Source organism: Eleutherodactylus coqui, chromosome 3, assembly GCF_035609145.1.
Source record: "Eleutherodactylus coqui strain aEleCoq1 chromosome 3, aEleCoq1.hap1, whole genome shotgun sequence".
Classification (NCBI taxonomy): domain Eukaryota; kingdom Metazoa; phylum Chordata; class Amphibia; order Anura; family Eleutherodactylidae; genus Eleutherodactylus; species Eleutherodactylus coqui.
In genome coordinates, this window is record NC_089839.1 from 1,865,680 (window position 1) to 1,882,996 (window position 17,317).

Consider the following 17,317-nt stretch of genomic DNA (forward strand, 5'->3'; position numbering starts at 1 on the left):
TTGGGTTTCTGAGCTTCTGCTAGCCAAAATATGACCCAGCAGGCGTCGGCGAGCGGATCCGCGGCGGCGGTATTGATGGCGCTCGTCTGACTCTGATAATAGTTGCTGCTTATTTTCCTTCATTCCTGCAGTCTTTGTAAGCGATGAGTAACGCACACGGGGCAGCGACTACTGACTAAACACCAACATGAGTGACCCTGGAGGTGGCCCGGCCGTCCCCGCAGAATCCTTATTAAATAGGTCTGTTGTGCTGCTGGAGAGCGGATAGGCGAGACCCGCAGTATGGAGCAGCGTACAGCGGTATACAGTATATACATGTGCTGGGACATGTATAATAATGCAGCGTCCGTACCGCACATTAATTGTCAGTAACATCCCTCCTGGGCCGCCTCTAGCTTAGATACAAGATGTGATACAGGAGGGCGTGGAGGCTCTAGTACCCTGTTGTACCGCCTCTAGCTTGGATATAAGATGTGATACAGGTGAGCATGGAGGCTCTAGTACCCTGCTGTACCGCCTCTAGCTTGGATACACGATGTGATACAGGAGGCATGGAGGCTCTAGTACCCTGCTGTACCGCCTCTAGCTTGGATACAAGATGTGATACGGGCGGGCATGGAGGCTCTAGTACCCTGTTGTACCGCCTCTAGCTTGGATACAAGATGTGATACAGGAGGCATGGAGGCTCTAGTACCCTGATGTACCGCCTCTAGCTTGGATACAAGATGTGATACAGGAGGCATGGAGGCTCTAGTACCCTGTTGTACCGCCTCTAGCTTGGATACAAGATGTGATACAGGAGGCATGGAGGCTCTAGTACCCTGTTGTACCGCCTCTAGCTTCGATACAAGATGTGATACGTAGGGCATGGAGGCTCTAGTACCCTGCTGTGCCGCCTCTAGCTTGGATACAAGATGTAATACGTAGGGCATGGAGGCTCTAGTATCCTGTTGTACCACCTCTAGCTTAGATACAAGATGTGACACAGGTGGGCATGGAGGCTCTAGTACCCTGCTGTACCACCTCTAGCTTGGATACAAGATGTGATACAGATGAGCATGGAGGCTTTAGTACGCTGTTGTACCGCCTTTAGCTTAGATACAAGATGTGATACGGGTGGGAACGGAGGCTCTAGTACCCTGTTGTACCGCTTCTAGCTTGGATACAAGACGTGATATAGGGGGCATGAAGGCTCTAGTACCCTGTTGTACCACCTCTAGCTTGGATACAAGATGTGATACGAGGGCATGGAGGCTCTAGTACCCTGTTGTACCACCTCTAGCTTGGATACAAGTTGTGATACGGGCAGGCATGGGGGCTCTAGTACCCTGATGTACCACTTCTAGCTTGGATACAACATGTTATACAGGTGGGCATGGAGGCTCTAGTACCCTGTTGTACCGCTTCTAGCTTGGATACAACATGTTATACAGGTGGGCATGGGGGCTCTAGTACTCTGTACCTATAATGTGGCTAACGGCGGGGGTGGAGGGGCTCCGTGACACTAAATGTCCTTCAGCCAAGTGCCTGGAGATGGTCCTGACAGACATAGGGGTGTAACGTTGGCGCCCCCTGTCTCGGGATGGCAGACAATGAAACAGTTGGAGCTGCCGGTGCTTGTTGGACGATCAGCCGTTCCGCTCTACTGGTGGTCGGGGGTCCTTGCATATTACGTTACTGCCTCCTACGCCGTCCGCACTGTCAGTGGTGATTAGACAGGTAGAAGCACATGTAGACCGCCCGCGGGTCAGGGATGGTAATTGTTGGTGGTTTATACCAGGAGGAATAACAGAGGAACATCGCAATGCAGTTCTAAGAAAAGAAGGTGCCGCGTTGTTGCCAGGATTGACATGTGCGGTCGTTGTCTCTCCGCCGCGCCCGGCCTTCTGCCATGATCCAAGGGGGCACCGGTTGGCCTCCTGCCTATATATATCGTTCCGCATCGGGTTATGACAGAGCTGTGAGTCCTCCGTGGCAGCTGCTGCTCACAAGTGGCGGACGTGGCGGCTCCGGGCGAGGACATGTGGTGCTGTTTGCTGATCCCCTCTTGCTGGATGTTCCGGATGTTTCTACAATTGACACGATTTACTAACTCTGCTTCCTGAAGGGAATTTACCCACAAAACTGTTTTATCTGCATCTGGAAGAGTCGGGTGGAGATATTCCCAGCGCTGTGTGAGCGCATGTGGCGGGCGCGGGGCGGGCGCGGGGCGGCGGGAGGTGACGTCCTGTCACACCACATGTATCCGGAAGGTTCCGCTGCTTGCCTCCCCCTAATGTACAGAACAGATATCCCTGGGTGTCCCGGACTGTGACGGAGCGGTGAGCCCGGGTCAGGTGCCCCGCCGGCCGGATTACCGCCATGTGGATGCTTTTGTATGGATGTAGCGACCTTGGACCGCTTCAGGACCGTCAGCGACTAGGACCGGCCTGCGGTGTGCATGGAGCGAGCTGGGGAGCCGAGTCTACTACATACCCGCCCTCACACAGCGCAGTCGCCGAACAAATGGCCGCTCTGGGTCGCGGCGACAGGAAAACGTTTTTGTTTAAGAAAAAGCTTTTTACTGAGTTTTTAAAAATGTAAAACCTTAAAGTCTAAGTTGGTATGGATAATCGTACGGACGCGGCGGCGCACGTGTCATTGATCGCTGTAAACCGTGAGCCCACCAACAATGGCGCAGGGGCGTTTATTTTCATTTCAACCACAACAATCCCTCGTACGGCCGGCGGTGGAAAAACTACAAGTTTCTGGGTCTTGGAAGGAAAAACCAGTAATAATAAAGTGAGCGCCTGCTGAAGGCGGTAGTGATGGCGGTTGTGACGGCGGCTGCGGCACGTCCGCATTACCGCTCCGCGTTACGGACAGCTTATAGTCTTAGAAGACGATTTCCCTGCATGTTCTGCGTAATTGTGGTAAGTCACGCGGGAAACGCCTTTCAGCAGTTGTCGCACACGAGATCTTTCTGCCGGACCGACGGGCCAAGATGGAGGAATCCTAGCGGGTCCTATTCTCTACAGAGCGCGGTCACGGATGTCCGCGGGATTTACGTGCAGGCTCCATCTCGCCGCCCCCCACCCCACCTCCTTGCCGGAGTCGCTCGGTTGTTAGTTCGCCTTGAGACCAGGCGGCGGTCGGCCGTGTAAACGCGAGCTGCTCGGTCTTTGAGCGACTCTTGTTAAGTAGAGGCGCAGCGGTGAGAACGGGCCGGCCGCCGCACCTCCAGTCACTGACAGCTCCCTGCTGGGGACAGCGGTAGTCGCTGGGACGGCTGTTTGGCGCTGATGTCTCCACGGTCATGGGGTGTAGCGGGACCTTCAGGCGCAGGGTTATCGGGGACCAGTAATGTCTTGGTGCCATTGGTCGCCCGCAGACCTGATCTTGTAGACACTATATGGCGGTCGGCGCTGTACGGGAAGAGCGTGGGAGTCGCTGCCGCCGCCGCACTGAATAATGAGCGCTGACACCGCTGTGCGGGCGATAATTAATTCCTGCACGCCTCTACGGTACGGATCTCGCCGTCTCGCTCGGATGAAGAGTAATAACGTGTTTTCTCCTCCGTTCTGTTTAATGGTTTTAACTCTGCAGCTTCCTTTTCGCAAATTGTTCATTACGCCCGCGGTCCGCAATCCGCAGCCCAAACCCCCCCCCCCCCCCCCATGACCCGCGGCAGCGACCGCCCGTGCTGCGCATCACCGCCGGTCATGGGTGCTGTTGGACAGCTGCGATCGTCTCACCATCCCGCTCCCTGCACCCCGATGCCTGAGGCCGCACGTGTGCCCCGAGGGGTTAATGGCGGCGCTGTCAGCGGTTCTGGCAGCTCCGCTTTGGATCAGTCGGACTAAATGTTAAGATCTAGCAGAGCTGAATCAGTTCTCCATGCGTTATGATGGAGCTTCTGGACAGCGTAAAAGGGGGTCCGCTGCTTGGACCCCCACGAGTTGCTCTGTAGTGCCCTCTCTGGTGGATTCTGGTCATTGCTGTAATGCCACTGGCCTCATTTACCAAGACTGTCTAAGTAAGATCCTCCTTGTCCACCCTGGCAACCAATCAGAGCGCAGCGTTCATCTCCCATCAGCAGATCCAGAACGGAGAGCTGCGATTGGTTGCAGTGAGGACAGTCTTACCATTAGACAGACTGATAAATGCGGCCCTGTATGTCACCTGCTGTCAGTCTTGCCGCGGCCTTCTGGGGGCGCCGTCAGCAATCCGCTGATTGCATTGGCAGCTGCATGCTAAGAGGGGTGTCTGTGATTGGGCCCCTTCAGATGGGGGTCTCGATTGGGGGGCCTTTTTTTTTTTTTTTTACTGAAGGTGCCTCCACCCGCGTCTCCCTTCCTTCTCCCCTCCTGTCCACTGCCTGTTTGTCATGTGAAGTCCATGCCTAGCGATAGCAACCTCGTGATGGATCGCAGGAAGTGGGGGTGGGGCTTTTCTTGGCACTGTCTAATGCAGCCCATAGACGTCCATGGAGAGGTGAGGAGGAGCTGCTGGAGGGAGATAGAAGCCGGGAGACTCAGTCGCTGCTGCAGCTAAAAGCATTTACTGTCTCGCAACTACTGAAATCACATCTGCACTGCTCAGTACTGCTGATTAATGTCCTGTACGAGGGTGCTGCAGAGGACGGCGTTGGCATCTGATAATCTGCAGAGCTGGTGTTCTTCCTCATGTACACACAAGGCTGCCTATCCTCACGAGTCAGGAACTCTTTAACCCCTTAGTGGCCGGCCTATCTTGTGCCTGAAGGACAAGAGCCACAACTCGCTGGCGCAGCGTACGGCTTGTAGCTGTAGGTATTACTGGCCGCGCTCCGGGGTCCGTATAATGTGGGGTTTGGCTTGTAATATGAAAACGGAAAAAATATGCAAAGTTCCCGGCATTGCTGGTGCGTTTCCACGGCGCCCAACGTTCTGAGCGGCGCGATTACTGCCACAAGATTGTTTTCTTTTAATACTTCTCTTAAAAAAAACATATTTAAAAAAAAAAAAAAACAATCCACACGGCTGCCTGAACATTGTAGTATCCCGGCGGGGGGCCCTGTGTGTGTGTGTGGGGGCCTCTGTAGGGGGGGGGCCCTGTGTGTGTGTGGGGGGGGCCTCTGTGTGGGGGGGGGGGGGCCCTGTGTGTGTGTGGGGGGGGGGGGGCCCTGTGTGTGTGTGTGTGTGGGGCCCTGTGGGGGGGGGGGCCCTGTGTGTGTGTGTGGGGGGGGGGGCCTGTGTGTGTGTGGGGGGGGGGGGGGGCCTGTGTGTGTGTGTGTGGGGGGCCCTGTGGGGGGGGGGCCCTGTGTGTGTGTGTGTGGGGCCCTGTGGGGGGGGGGGCCCTGTGTGTGTGTGGGGGGGGGGGGGGGGCCTGTGTGTGTGGGGGGGGGGGGCCTGTGTGTGCGTGTGGGCCCTGTGTGGCGGGGCCTCTGTGGGGCCTCTTGCAGGAGGAGGGGTAGAGTATATTGGCGCCGTCTTGGTGGCGGAGTGTAAGAGCCCTCTCCATTCCAGCATTCAGGTCTTATCATTGTGACGGTGTCCGCCGGCGCCATGGATAACCTGTTGTCGGGCCGCTCTGAGCGCACTTATACCGTTACCGGACACTTCTTACGGGTTTATATAAGAACTGGTTTTGAGTTTTTTCTGCCTGGAGGCGGCCTGTAGCTGTGATGGATCTCTAGGACGGTACACTGCAGTACTTCTGTAGTGCGCTCTACTAGGGGCGGTCAGTAAGCCTGCAGGTAACTCGTTGGTTCAGTCACCCGGGCTCTGTGGAGGAGCCGACGATTACTAATCGCGTCCATCATTCGCTCGATCCCGCAAATCTTCAGTTATTTTATATGGTAATCGTTCTGTGTAGAAGCACTCAAACTGCGCAGGAGGCGGGGCCTAACTGCGTTACATGGCAGCCCTGGAGGCTTTTGTGACCGCACCGTGGGGTAACGATGGGTGACAGGGTTGTGCCAAGTGGCGGCGCAGCTCTGCTACATTTTCCTGTCTGCTGCAGCATGCAGTGAGGCGTTGCGCAGTTCATCTCCGTCTGCTGTTGTGGTTTGGCGGTGTGTCGGCGCGGTCGGGGTAACCCGGCAACCAGCGCTGTTCTCCATGAGCCATCCTAAATCTTTCTCTTCTTCTTTTCAGCCTGCAGTGCCGCCCGTCGCAACCTACAAGCCCGCCATGTCCGTCCCCGAGTGGCTGCAGGCCGTGCAGAGATACATGAAGACGCTGCAGTATCCTTTCTCCCGCCGCGGTCATGAGGTTCGCACCCGGGCCGCTTCCGTTATCACTCTGGCAGGTCTACCGCTTCCCGTCTCTCATCTCCTCATCCGTGTATGGCTTCAGGGCTGTTAGACAACCGCCGCACCACACCTGCCTGCTGATTGGCCAGCGCTGCTCATGTGATCTATAGCAGCCAATCAGAGTAGTGTGAAGGGTCTCGGAATACTGATGTACATTGTAGCGGTCCGACAGATCCGTGGCCACTAATATAATCTCCCCGTCTCCAGCAGCGTGCGGCGCCATCTCATCCGGTCGGATTGCTGGAGGCCAGATATATCCGTTAGTCTTTTGACACTATTTGGCTCCATCATGTGCCGATCCCGCCATCTTCAAGGCTGGAGCCGAACAACGGATATCGGCCGTCCCCAGATGTGAACCGTACAAGTGGAAGAATGTCTCAAGTAGGACCACAAGGCTCTGTCCTCGGCCCCATGGTGGCCAACATTGTTATAAATGATCTGGAGGAGGGAATTGTGGGAAATGGATCAAATTTGCCGACAACACAAAGCTAGGAGGGATAGCTAACACTAGGGAAGAGAGAGAGGATTCAAAAAGATCTGGAAAAGCTTGAACGGGCGGCGACTAACAGAATGGTATTTAACAAGGAGAAATGCAAAGTCCTACATCTGGGCAAGAAAAATGAAGGAAGCACATACAGAATGGGAGGAATTGGGCTAAGGAGCACCACATGTGAAAAAGACTTGGGTATACTAATAGATCATAGACTGAACATGAGTCAACAATGTGATGCAGCAGCCAAAAAGGCAAACCCAATTCTGGGATGTATTAAGAGAAGCACAGAGTCTAGATCACGTGAGGTCATTATCCCCTCTACTCTTCCTTAGTCAGACCTCATCTGGAATACTGGGGCCAGTTCTGGGCCCCCCACTTTATACAAGACATAGACAAACTGGAGCAAGTTCAGAGAAGAGTTACCAAGATGGTGAGCGGTCTGCAAATCATGTCCTATGAGGAACGGTTAAAGGATCTGGGAATGTTTAGCAGAAGAGAAGGCTGAGAGGAGACTTAATAGCTGTCTACAAATATCTGAAGGGCTGTCACAGTGCAGAGGGATCAGCCCTATTCTCATCTGTACAAGGAAAGACTAGAAGCAATGGGATGAAACTGAGAGGAGACACAGATTAGATATTAGACAGTGAGGGGATCAATGAGTGGAACAGGTTGCCACGGGAGGTGGGGAGTTCTCCTTCAATGGAAGTCTTCAGAGGCCGGACAGACATCTGTCTGGGATGACTTAGTGAATCCTGCACTGAGCAGGGGGTTAGACCTGATGACCCCGGAGGACCTGATGACCCCGGAGATCCCTTCTAAGACACTCTGTCTATCTACAGCATCTGTCGGCCCTCAGCGCCGGGGCTCATTCACACGGCGCACACCGTCTCGCTGCATGAAATACGATTTTCAGTTAGTTCTTGTTGGCGCCACTTTTGTCCCGCTGATGTCTGCTGCCTCCGTGGGTGAATCCGCATGATCCCGCCTGTCCGCGCAGTGTAACGCTTCCGTAGACGCACCCCAGCGGTTTTGGTCCATAATTCGGACTGAATGGAACGCGCTGCTATTTTTTTCATGCTTATAGAATTCGTCTGCGAGAAGCGCTTGTCTGAACGCCCCAAAGCAATGATTACCGACTGAAGACCGGCCGTGTGAATGAGCCCCTCGACCCGTCGGATGGGGGTCCAGAACAAAGTGCTGAGCTTCCATGCGGCCGATACACTGTAGCGCTCTGCGCCTCTGCCCTGCATCCTCTTCCTCGTGGCGATTGTCTTGTCCTTTTCGGACGCAGGATACTGTGATGACGTAATAGAGCCGCCCCCTAAAATCAGCGGGGGCGTTATAATGCGGCGGTGACCGCCATGAAGAGCGCGTATGTGAGCCGCCTTTAGCGACCTCCTGGCAGTCGCTGATATAAAGCACTTCCTCCTCGGACGCTCGGCATGGTGCGGCGCTCCCCACCTCGTTTGTCACTGGGGTACCTCCTGCGTCGGCGAGTCCGCTGGTCTGGGCACCTGCAGCGGCTTCACACTGCCAGCTGCTTCCTTATTGCCAAACCCATTCGTGAAGCAGTGGGGCGAAGAGCGAGAGCCGGCGGGCGTTACACAAAGGCCAGCAGCGCCCCCTGCCTACAGGCCGTGTCTGGTACTGCAGCCCGGCACCATCCACTGCCGGGGAGCTACTACTCTCTGTCATCTGCTGCAGGGCGACATCATGGATTCCTTCTACATGAGGTGCAAATCTAGAAGCTGTCGTTCTGGACGGTCAGCCGCCTCTTGCGTTGAATGGCGAGCTGGCGTGCGGATGCGACCGCCGCTCCAGACCCTTCATTTGGATCCATGTGCTGCTCCTTTGATTAGACTGAAGGAGGTGATTGCAGGCAGGAAGTGTTGTCATAGGGTCGCTGGACCTCCGATGCGCACCTGATGGCTCTCCTGGGGTTATGGGAATGTGTTCTTTCTCCTTGATGGCAGAACCTCAGATACAACCACACCGGGACGCAGTTCTTCGAGATCAGGAAGATGCGACCGCTCAGCGGGTAAGAGACGCCGCACTGCAAACGCCTGCGCCAATCCTTCCCACAATGCCGCGAAGCCGTGTGATGGGTTGTAGCGGTTCAGGCACTAGGTAGCATCCCCCCCCCAGAAGGAGTGTGTGTATATATGTATGTATGTCGGTAACATCCCTCCCCTAGTAGTATACATATATCTTACAGGGGGACCCAACTTTTCAGGCCTCCGGTGAGCGTCCCTCTAATCGCCACATCTTGTGAGGAGGAGTATATAGCACTTAGTATATATACCCCTGATGGCCCCTGCGGCCGGCGCTGCAGCTGTCGGTCCTACAAAGACGTCTTATAATGGGAATTCCCGAGTGTGAATGTTTGTTGGAGGCGTCTGGTGACACATGGAGACGCCATCTGTCGGAGCCTCCCTGCCAGGGGAACAGTGCGTGCAGCCCGGCGGATCGCGCATATGCGGTATACAGGCGGATTGCGTGTGTGTATGTGCGTGCGCGCGGTATACGGGCGGCGTGTGTGTGTGTGTGTGTGTGTGTGTGTGTGTGTGTGTGTGTGTGTGTGTGGTATATGGGCGGGCGGCGTGTGTGCGGGCGCGGTATACGGGCGGGCGGAGTGTGGCTTGTGTGTGTGGCTTGTGTGTGTGGCTTGTGTGTGTGTGTGTGTGTGTGTGGCTTGCGTGTGTGTGTGTGGCTTGCGTGTGTGTGTGGGCGGTATATGGGCGGGCGGCGTGTGTGTGCGTGCGCAGTGGGCGGGCGAAGTGCGTGTGCGGTATACAAGCGGGCGGATTGTGTGAGTGTGTGCGGTATACGGGTGGATCTCTCGCGCGTGTAAGCGGTATGCGGGCAGATTGCGTGAGTGTGTGTGGTATATGGGTGCATCTCTCTCTCGCACGTGTATGCGGTATACGGATGGGCGGATTGCGTGCGTGTCTGTATGCGGTATACGGGCGGGCGGATTGCGCGCGCACGCGGTATGCGGGCGGATTGCGCGCGCACGCAAGCAAGCGGTATGCGGGCGGATTGCGCGCGCGTGTAAGCGGTATACGGGCGGATTGCGCGTGTAAGCGGTATACGGGCGGATTGCGCGTGCGCGTGTAAGCGGTATACGGGCGGATTGCGCGCGCAAGCGGTATACGGGCGGATCGCGCGCGCGCAAGCGGTATACGGGCGGATCGCGCGCGCGCGCGCGCAAGCGGTATATGGACGGACGGATTGCGTGCGTGTCTGTATGCGGTATACAGCGAGCGGATTGCGTGCGTGTCTGTATGCGGTATACAGCGAGCGGATTGCGTGCGTGTCTGTATGCGGTATACAGCGAGCGGATTGCGTGCGTGTCTGTATGCGGTATACGGGCGGGCGGATTGCGTGCGTGTCTGTATGCGGTATACGGGCGGGTGGATTGCGTGCGTGTCTATGCGGTATACGGGCGGGCGGATCGCACGCGCGCGTGTGTAAGCGGTATACGGGCGGATCGCGCGCACGTATGCGGTATATGGACGGGCGGATTCCGTGTGTGTATGCAGTATACGTGCATGCGGATTGCGCGCGTGTTTGTATGCGGTATACGGGAGGGCAGGCAGATTGCGCACGTGTATGCGGTATACGGGCCGATTGCATGTGTGTATGCGGTATACGGGCGGGAGAACGGATTGCGTGTGCAGTATGTGGGCAGGAGAGGTATGTGGTATATGGGCGATAGGATTGCAGGGTGGGATGGGACAACAAGAGTAATGGGGGGGGAGACATTTGTAGACAGTGACCTGGGACCAAGTATTGGAAATGTGGCTCGAGCGGGGGAAGGGTTAGTGCAGTTAGAACTGACAGAACAGCCAATAGGATCGTAAATGTATGGCAACGAATGCAAGAATCTGATCGGTAAAGTGGGTGAGCTTGAAGCGAGAATGTCTGATGAAAATTGCCATATAGTGGGAATAACTGAAACATGGCTTGATGATAAGTGCGATCGGGCGGTGAATTTACAAGGTTACAATCTCTTCAGAAGAGACCGTTAAATCGTTCTTAATGCTGAGGCTACGGGAGGATATAGGTGTAGGAGATGAACAGGTGGAATCTATAAGGGTTTTCTATAGGCCACCAAAATCAACAGAAAAAACTAAAATCTCATTATTAAGGCAGATAGAAGAGGTGTCAAACCGCAACAAAGTAATTATCATGGGGGACTTAATTATCCAGATATAACATGGGAGAACGAAACCTGCAAATCTCACAGGGGGGATAAGTTCTTGGGAGCAATTACAGATAACTACCTTACCCAACTTGTGCGGGAACCAACGAGAGGGAGGGCCACTCTAGACTTAGTACTAACTAACAGACCGGACAGAATCATGGGGGTGCAGGTGGAGGGACACTTGGGGAACAGTGACCACAGTATAATCAACTTCCAGCTGTCATTCAATAAGAAGCCTTATCAGGGAGCGACAAACAAACTAAACTTTAGTAAAGCAAAATTTGATGAGCTTAGAACTACTATCGGTAACATTAATTGGGACAACATCCTCAAAAATATCAGTACAGACGACAAATGGGAAAAGTTCAAAAGGATTCTAATCACCTCATGTGAGCAGTTCATTCCCTTTAAAAATAAAAGAATCTCAACTAAAAGGAAACCAATGTGGCTCGACAAGACGGTAAGAGGGGCAATAAACGAAAAGAAGAAAGCGTTCAAACTACTAAAGCAACAAGGCAGCGAAGAAGCGCTAAAATCATACAGGGAAAAAAACAAAATATGCAAAGATACGATCAAAACTGCCAAGGAGGAGGCGGAAAGACTGATCGCCAAAGAGAGCAAAAATAACCCCAAACTATTCTTCAGCTATATTAACAGCAAAAGGATTTGCAGGGAGAGCGCTGGCCCTTTAAAAAATAATGCAGGAGAAATCATTGAAGATGATGGAGGGACGGCAAATCTATTAAATAGTTTCTTTTCAAGTGTATTCACGAAGAAAATGAAATGCCACACGAGATGCAGGGGAAAAAAACAAACCCCCCACTAAATATCATCTGCCCAACTCAGGAGGAAGTGCAGAGCCAGGTAAAAAAATTAAAATCTATAAATCGCCGGGCCCAGATGGAATACACCCAAGGGGTCTAAGGGAACTAAGTGATGTGATGGCTATACCCCTATTTCTTATATTTATGGACACTATAGAGACCGGGGCTGTACCGCTGGATTGGTGCATTGCCAATTTGGTTCCCATATACAAAAAGGGGTCTAAAAGAGAGCCTGGTAACTACAGGCCGGTAAGTCTCACTACAATAATTGGAAAAATATTCAAAGGGTTTCTGAGAGACGCCATCCTAGATCACCTCAAGGAAAACAACAGAATAACCCCTCACCAGCACGGGTTCATGAAGGGTCGATCATGTCAGACCAATCTGATCAGCTTCTACCATGAAGTAAGCTCTAGGCTGGACCGGGAGAGTCTACTGATCTCGTATATCCGGACTTCTCTAAAGCCTTTGACACCGTGCCACATAATAGGCTGATATATAAAATGAGGAGCTCGGATTGGGTGAAAACGTGTGAATCTGAGTAAAGAACTGACTCAGAGATAGAAAGCGGGGGGGGGGGGGGGGGGTAATAAATGGTTCGTACTCTGATTGGGCCACAGTTGCTAGTGGGGGCCACAGGGTTCAGTATTAGGCCCCTTTCTGTTCAACATATTTATCAATGACCTGATAGAGGGGCTGCACAGTAAGATATCAATATTTACAGATGATACAAAATTATACAATATAATCAATGCAACGGAGGACAATGTGAGGCTACAAACGGACCGAGATAAGCCGGGGGATCGGGGGGGAAGAATGGTGAATGGAGGTCAATGTGCGGCTACAAACGGACGGAGATAAGTCGGGGGATGGGGGGGAAATGGTGAATGGAGGTCAATGTGGATAAATGTAAGGTTCTGCACATGGGCAGGAGAAACGGGTGTCACCAATATACACTAAATGGGGTACTACTAGGGAAAAGACCTGGGGGTACTAGTGGGCTGTAGACTAAACTGGAGCAACCAATGCCAGTCAGCTGCTGCAAAAGCTAATAAAGTCTTGGGGTGCAGTAAAAGAGGTATAGGGGCGAGGGGCGAGAACATTATCCTCCCACTATATAAGGCACTTGTCAGGCCCCACATGGAATACTGCGCACAGTTCTGGTCACCGGTGCTCAGGAAAGATGTCACAGTACTGGAGGGGTACAAAGAAGGGCAACTAAACTAATACATGGAATGACGGGACTGGAATACCCAGAGAGGCACCAAAACTGGGATTATTCACCCCGGAAAAAAGACGTCTAAGGGGCGACCAAATAACTATGTATAAATCCATGAGGGGACGATACAAGGATCTCTGCCATGATCTGTTTATACCCAGGACTGCGACGGTAACAAGAGGACATCCGCTACGTCTAGAAGAAAGCAGGTTTCATCACCAACACAGAAGGGGGTTCTTTACTGTAAGAGCAGTGAGACTGTGGAACTCTCTGCCTGAGGACGTGGTGATGGCAGGATCCATAGAGGAGTTTAAGAGGGACTAGATGTCTTTCTAGAGCGGAAGGATATTACAGGATATAGACAGTAGGTGATCAGCGGTTGCTGATCTCAAATGTTGATCCAGGGATTACTCTCGCTGCCATTATGGACTCGGGAAGGATTTTTTTCCCCCTGAATGGGGTAAATTGGCTTCTGCCACCATTGTTTGTTTTTCGTTTTCCTTCCTCTGGATCAACAAGGGGGGGGGGGGGTGACAACAGGCTGAACTGGATGGACATTGCCTCCCTTCAGCCTAATGTATACGGGCGGGAGGATTGCGTGCACGTGTATACGGTTTGCGGACGGGGATTGTGTGTATAGGGTATATATGTGCCTCTCTCTTCCAGGTTGATGGAGACGGCGCGGGAGATGACCAGAGAGTCCTTGCCTATTAAGTGTCTGGAGGCGGTGATCTTGGGGATGTATCCTTTCATATAGTGCTTGTCCTCAGTACTTATGTGTAAAAGGTAAGTCGGCTCCTGGTCTCCCCAGCAGACGCCTCGTGTCTGCGCGGCCGGAGGATGAGCGCTCTCTGACCTCAGGGTGCGGCACTCTTGGAGCGGTCACTGCCTCGCACAGGAGCCGCACGCTCTTCTGCTGCTGCCATATTCATTATCTGGTAGACCACCCTGAGCCCCTCTTCCTACCGCTGGGTGATACAGTCCCGGTCATATCATTACATCGGCGGGCCGGTCACGGCCTCGCACAGGAGCCGCACACTTGTCTGCCTTCATCGTTGTCAGAAGCCCCTCAATGCCATTGGATATGACCGATAATGGCAGCAGCAGAGGAGTGTGCCGCTCCTGGAGGAGGCAGTGACCAGTCCTGCAAGGATATAGGACAGTATCATCCAGTGGCAGGGACATACGGAATATTGACAGCGGCAGAAGATGGAGTTTATCCTGGACGGCCGCCGGTGCTACGCTTACTTGTAATCTAGCGGGTTCATTGCTGAGCTCAGAGATTGTCAGCGGGCGGTGCGTAGCGCGACCACTGCGGCCCGCCGACTACAATCGTGTGTCTTGTGTCTCCTCCTGCAGCTCTTCTTAGATTTGGCTCCTAGTGCTGCGAATGTCAAGTGGGCGTTCCCCAATGTTCACTTTCTGAGTGGGGACCGCCCACTTGACGCATTGGTATTGCCAGCAGCTGAAGAGTAGTTGTACCGCTCTACAGTCAGATAACTGGGCGGGTCCTCATTAAGAGCGCGTTCAGACAGCGGAATCCACTGCGGCGTTTTGTGTGGATCCCGCCTCTAGCAATGTGGCAGAAGTCACCCGTGCCGCCGGCGCCGATTCCCATGGAAGGTAATGGGATGCGGATTTGCCTCGGTGTTTGATGTATCCAAGGCTGCGGCCGCTCATACCGCCGGCTGGAAAATGGCGTCTTTAAAACACACCATTTTCAAACTGGTTTCCTGCACCCCATCATTGCCGTGGGTGAGGAGGCGTCCACAAATCACTGCAACGCACTATAATAGATCAGACAGCGTTCGGAACCGCGGCGTTAGAAACACTGCGCAGGAACGCTCGCCTGCAGAATCTGCCCGGTGTGAGCGCACCCAGGGATCTGCCCTAGAGGTCTCACCTCTTGGAGCTGCACCCGTCCCTAGCCGGGCGGTCACAGAGTGCCAGCAGGGTGTGGGGAGTGAGGAGTCGGCTTGTTTCCTTGCCTCTGGCTGTTGGGTCCCGGGGGGCTTCAGTTCGGGGGGTTCCTTCAATGCTCATACTTTTTTGTCAGGGGAGCAAAGTTCATTCACCAGTTTATTCTTCTCAAACTTTAGTAAAAGGTGGAGCAACGAGCCCCGCCCCTGGAGCAACGAGCCCCGCCCCTGGAGCAACGAGCCCCGCCCCTGGAGCAACGAGCGCCGCCCCTGGAGGAACGAGCGCCGCCCCTGGAGGAACGAGCGCCGCCCCTGGAGGAACGAGCGCCGCCCCTGGAGGAACGAGCGCCGCCCCTGGAGGAACGAGCGCCGCCCCTGGAGGAACGAGCGCCGCCCCTGGAGTAACGAGCCCCGCCCCTGGAGTAACGAGCGCCGCCCCTGGTGCAATGAGCCCCGCCTCTTCACAGAATCCAACATTGAATAAAAGAAAAAAAAACTGCAGGAGACGGGAATTCCATAAACGCAAGAAGGATAAAAAGGGGATAAAACCTAATAAAAGGCAAAGAGATGGACAATGCCCCACCCCCGCCGCAGTATAATAACCGCTGTATGAACAGGGAGGTCCATGCTTTGTCAGCCGGGTGAGCGTCCTCTAGAGGTCCTGCCGTGTAGGGTGGAGGGGTGCGTAGGACCCCCGCCTCCCCCAGCACCGTGTGCCGCAGCCTCCTTCCCCGTAGGTGCATTGTGGGTCGCGCGGGTCTAAAGATTTCTGCGCCAACTGTCGGCCCACATTCCTGCTCAAGCGGGTGTTTGTGGCCGGCTGGACCAACAGGTTTCGGTATAATTTACGCCATGTTGGAGCTGCGCACGTGTCTATGGAGGCGCCGTGATGCGCTCAGCACATGGCGAGGCCTGCGGCTCCTGAAGACGATATATGGAGCCGCGGCAGGAAATGCAGCATTAGTACCCCCCCCCTCCCCGGGGGACACCTTGGGGGGCTCTCAGGAAGCCCGGCATCTGGTTCCTGCCTCCTCTATTATGACCGTTGTCTTCTGTGTTTGGCCCAGACGCTGCAGCACAGTCTCCATAAGTTCTCTAATTAGTTCACACTCCCGCTAGCAGCCGCTGCGGCCTCTTCCTTCCCCGGTATTTCTAGAACATTCTACTCTAGAACTTTCTATGGATTCCTAGTCTGTCCGTCAGGTGACGGCGCCGCGGCCATGTGTGCGCAGATTAGCTGTTGCTAGGAGACGGACAACAAACGTGAGATGAGCAGATTAGTGAAATGTCATCTTAATCAGGTCACTTACTGAGCCGGGCGACGCTGCTGGAGAAAACCCCTTCTGCCCGCTGCTGTCTGCGCCACCGCCGCCATTTGCCTTCAGGTAGCTTGGTGAAATGCGGTTTACATGATGACTAGTCCCCCCGTAGACTGCAGCTGATCGGGGGGGTCCCAGAAGCGAGGTAACCTGCGATTGGCTGCTTATTGGGGACCCGAATGTTCCATCTTAAAGAGGTTGTCGTCTCGAAGCGAAGAGTTCCCCATCCACAAGGGTCTGACTGCTGGGATGCCCACCCAGCCCTGGAGCGTCCCGAGGGCAGCAGTGGGCATGCATGCACCCAGATACATTGTATCCACTTGTGCTTATAGATCAGCCGAGCTCCTGTAAATTGGCACTTGGTGAAATGTGGCGCATGTAGAGAAGAGGAAACGGTGTAAATCGGTGGCAGGAGGCGGTGCAGGCGCTGCCGACTGGAGGACTGGCATGGCTGCACGTTCTGTCGGTCAGGGGTACCGGACTGCCTCCTCAGGCCTCGCTCACACGGGCGTCCGTCACATCTATCGGGACCGGCGGATCCTACAGAAACCCTCAGATGAAGGAGTTTTAGACGTAACAAAGATACAACGCCGCATCTCCGGTGGGAGCGGACCCGTCTGCGGTGCGGGCTGCGGGAGTCTCCACTGACCCCTCTGGCAGCCGCAGGCTGTGGACCCCTGTGCAGGACACCATCACAAGTCTTATTAGGAGGATTTGCGCCAACGAGGGATTCCTAACAGCAGCGGCGCCGCTGCACCAATGTTAAATGTCCCGATGCAAACTCCTGTTAATGCCCGCTGGGATGAGGGGGAGCCCTGAGGGTTCCGTTCATCTCTCTGGGGGTTCCCTTAATCCCCGCGGGGACTAACAGGAGTTTACATCGGGATTTTGAAATGTGCTTCTGGGTGCAGCAGGGAATTCCTGCAACCCCGCTGTTAGGCAATTCCCTAGCAGTGGGGGGCAGTAGAGGACTCCCTCCACCTCTCTCCTCAAGGGATTTCCCTATAGCAGGGGGAGAGAGAGGGATGGGATTACAGGGCTTCCCAGATAGCATGGGTGGAG

General features: G+C 54.3%; 1 protein-coding gene across 2 annotated transcripts in view; it reads left to right on the top strand.

Moving 5' to 3' along the window:
* VASH2 (vasohibin 2) overlaps positions 1–17,317 on the top strand; it is a 71,752-nt gene that overhangs the window by 12,578 nt on the left and 41,857 nt on the right. For both annotated transcript variants that reach the window (XM_066595055.1, XM_066595057.1), the window contains exons 3-5: positions 6,117–6,205; positions 8,749–8,805; positions 13,684–13,758. In XM_066595055.1, the coding sequence (XP_066451152.1) occupies positions 6,117–6,205; positions 8,749–8,805; positions 13,684–13,758 (221 nt within the window). The remainder of the gene's footprint in view (positions 1–6,116; positions 6,206–8,748; positions 8,806–13,683; positions 13,759–17,317) is intronic.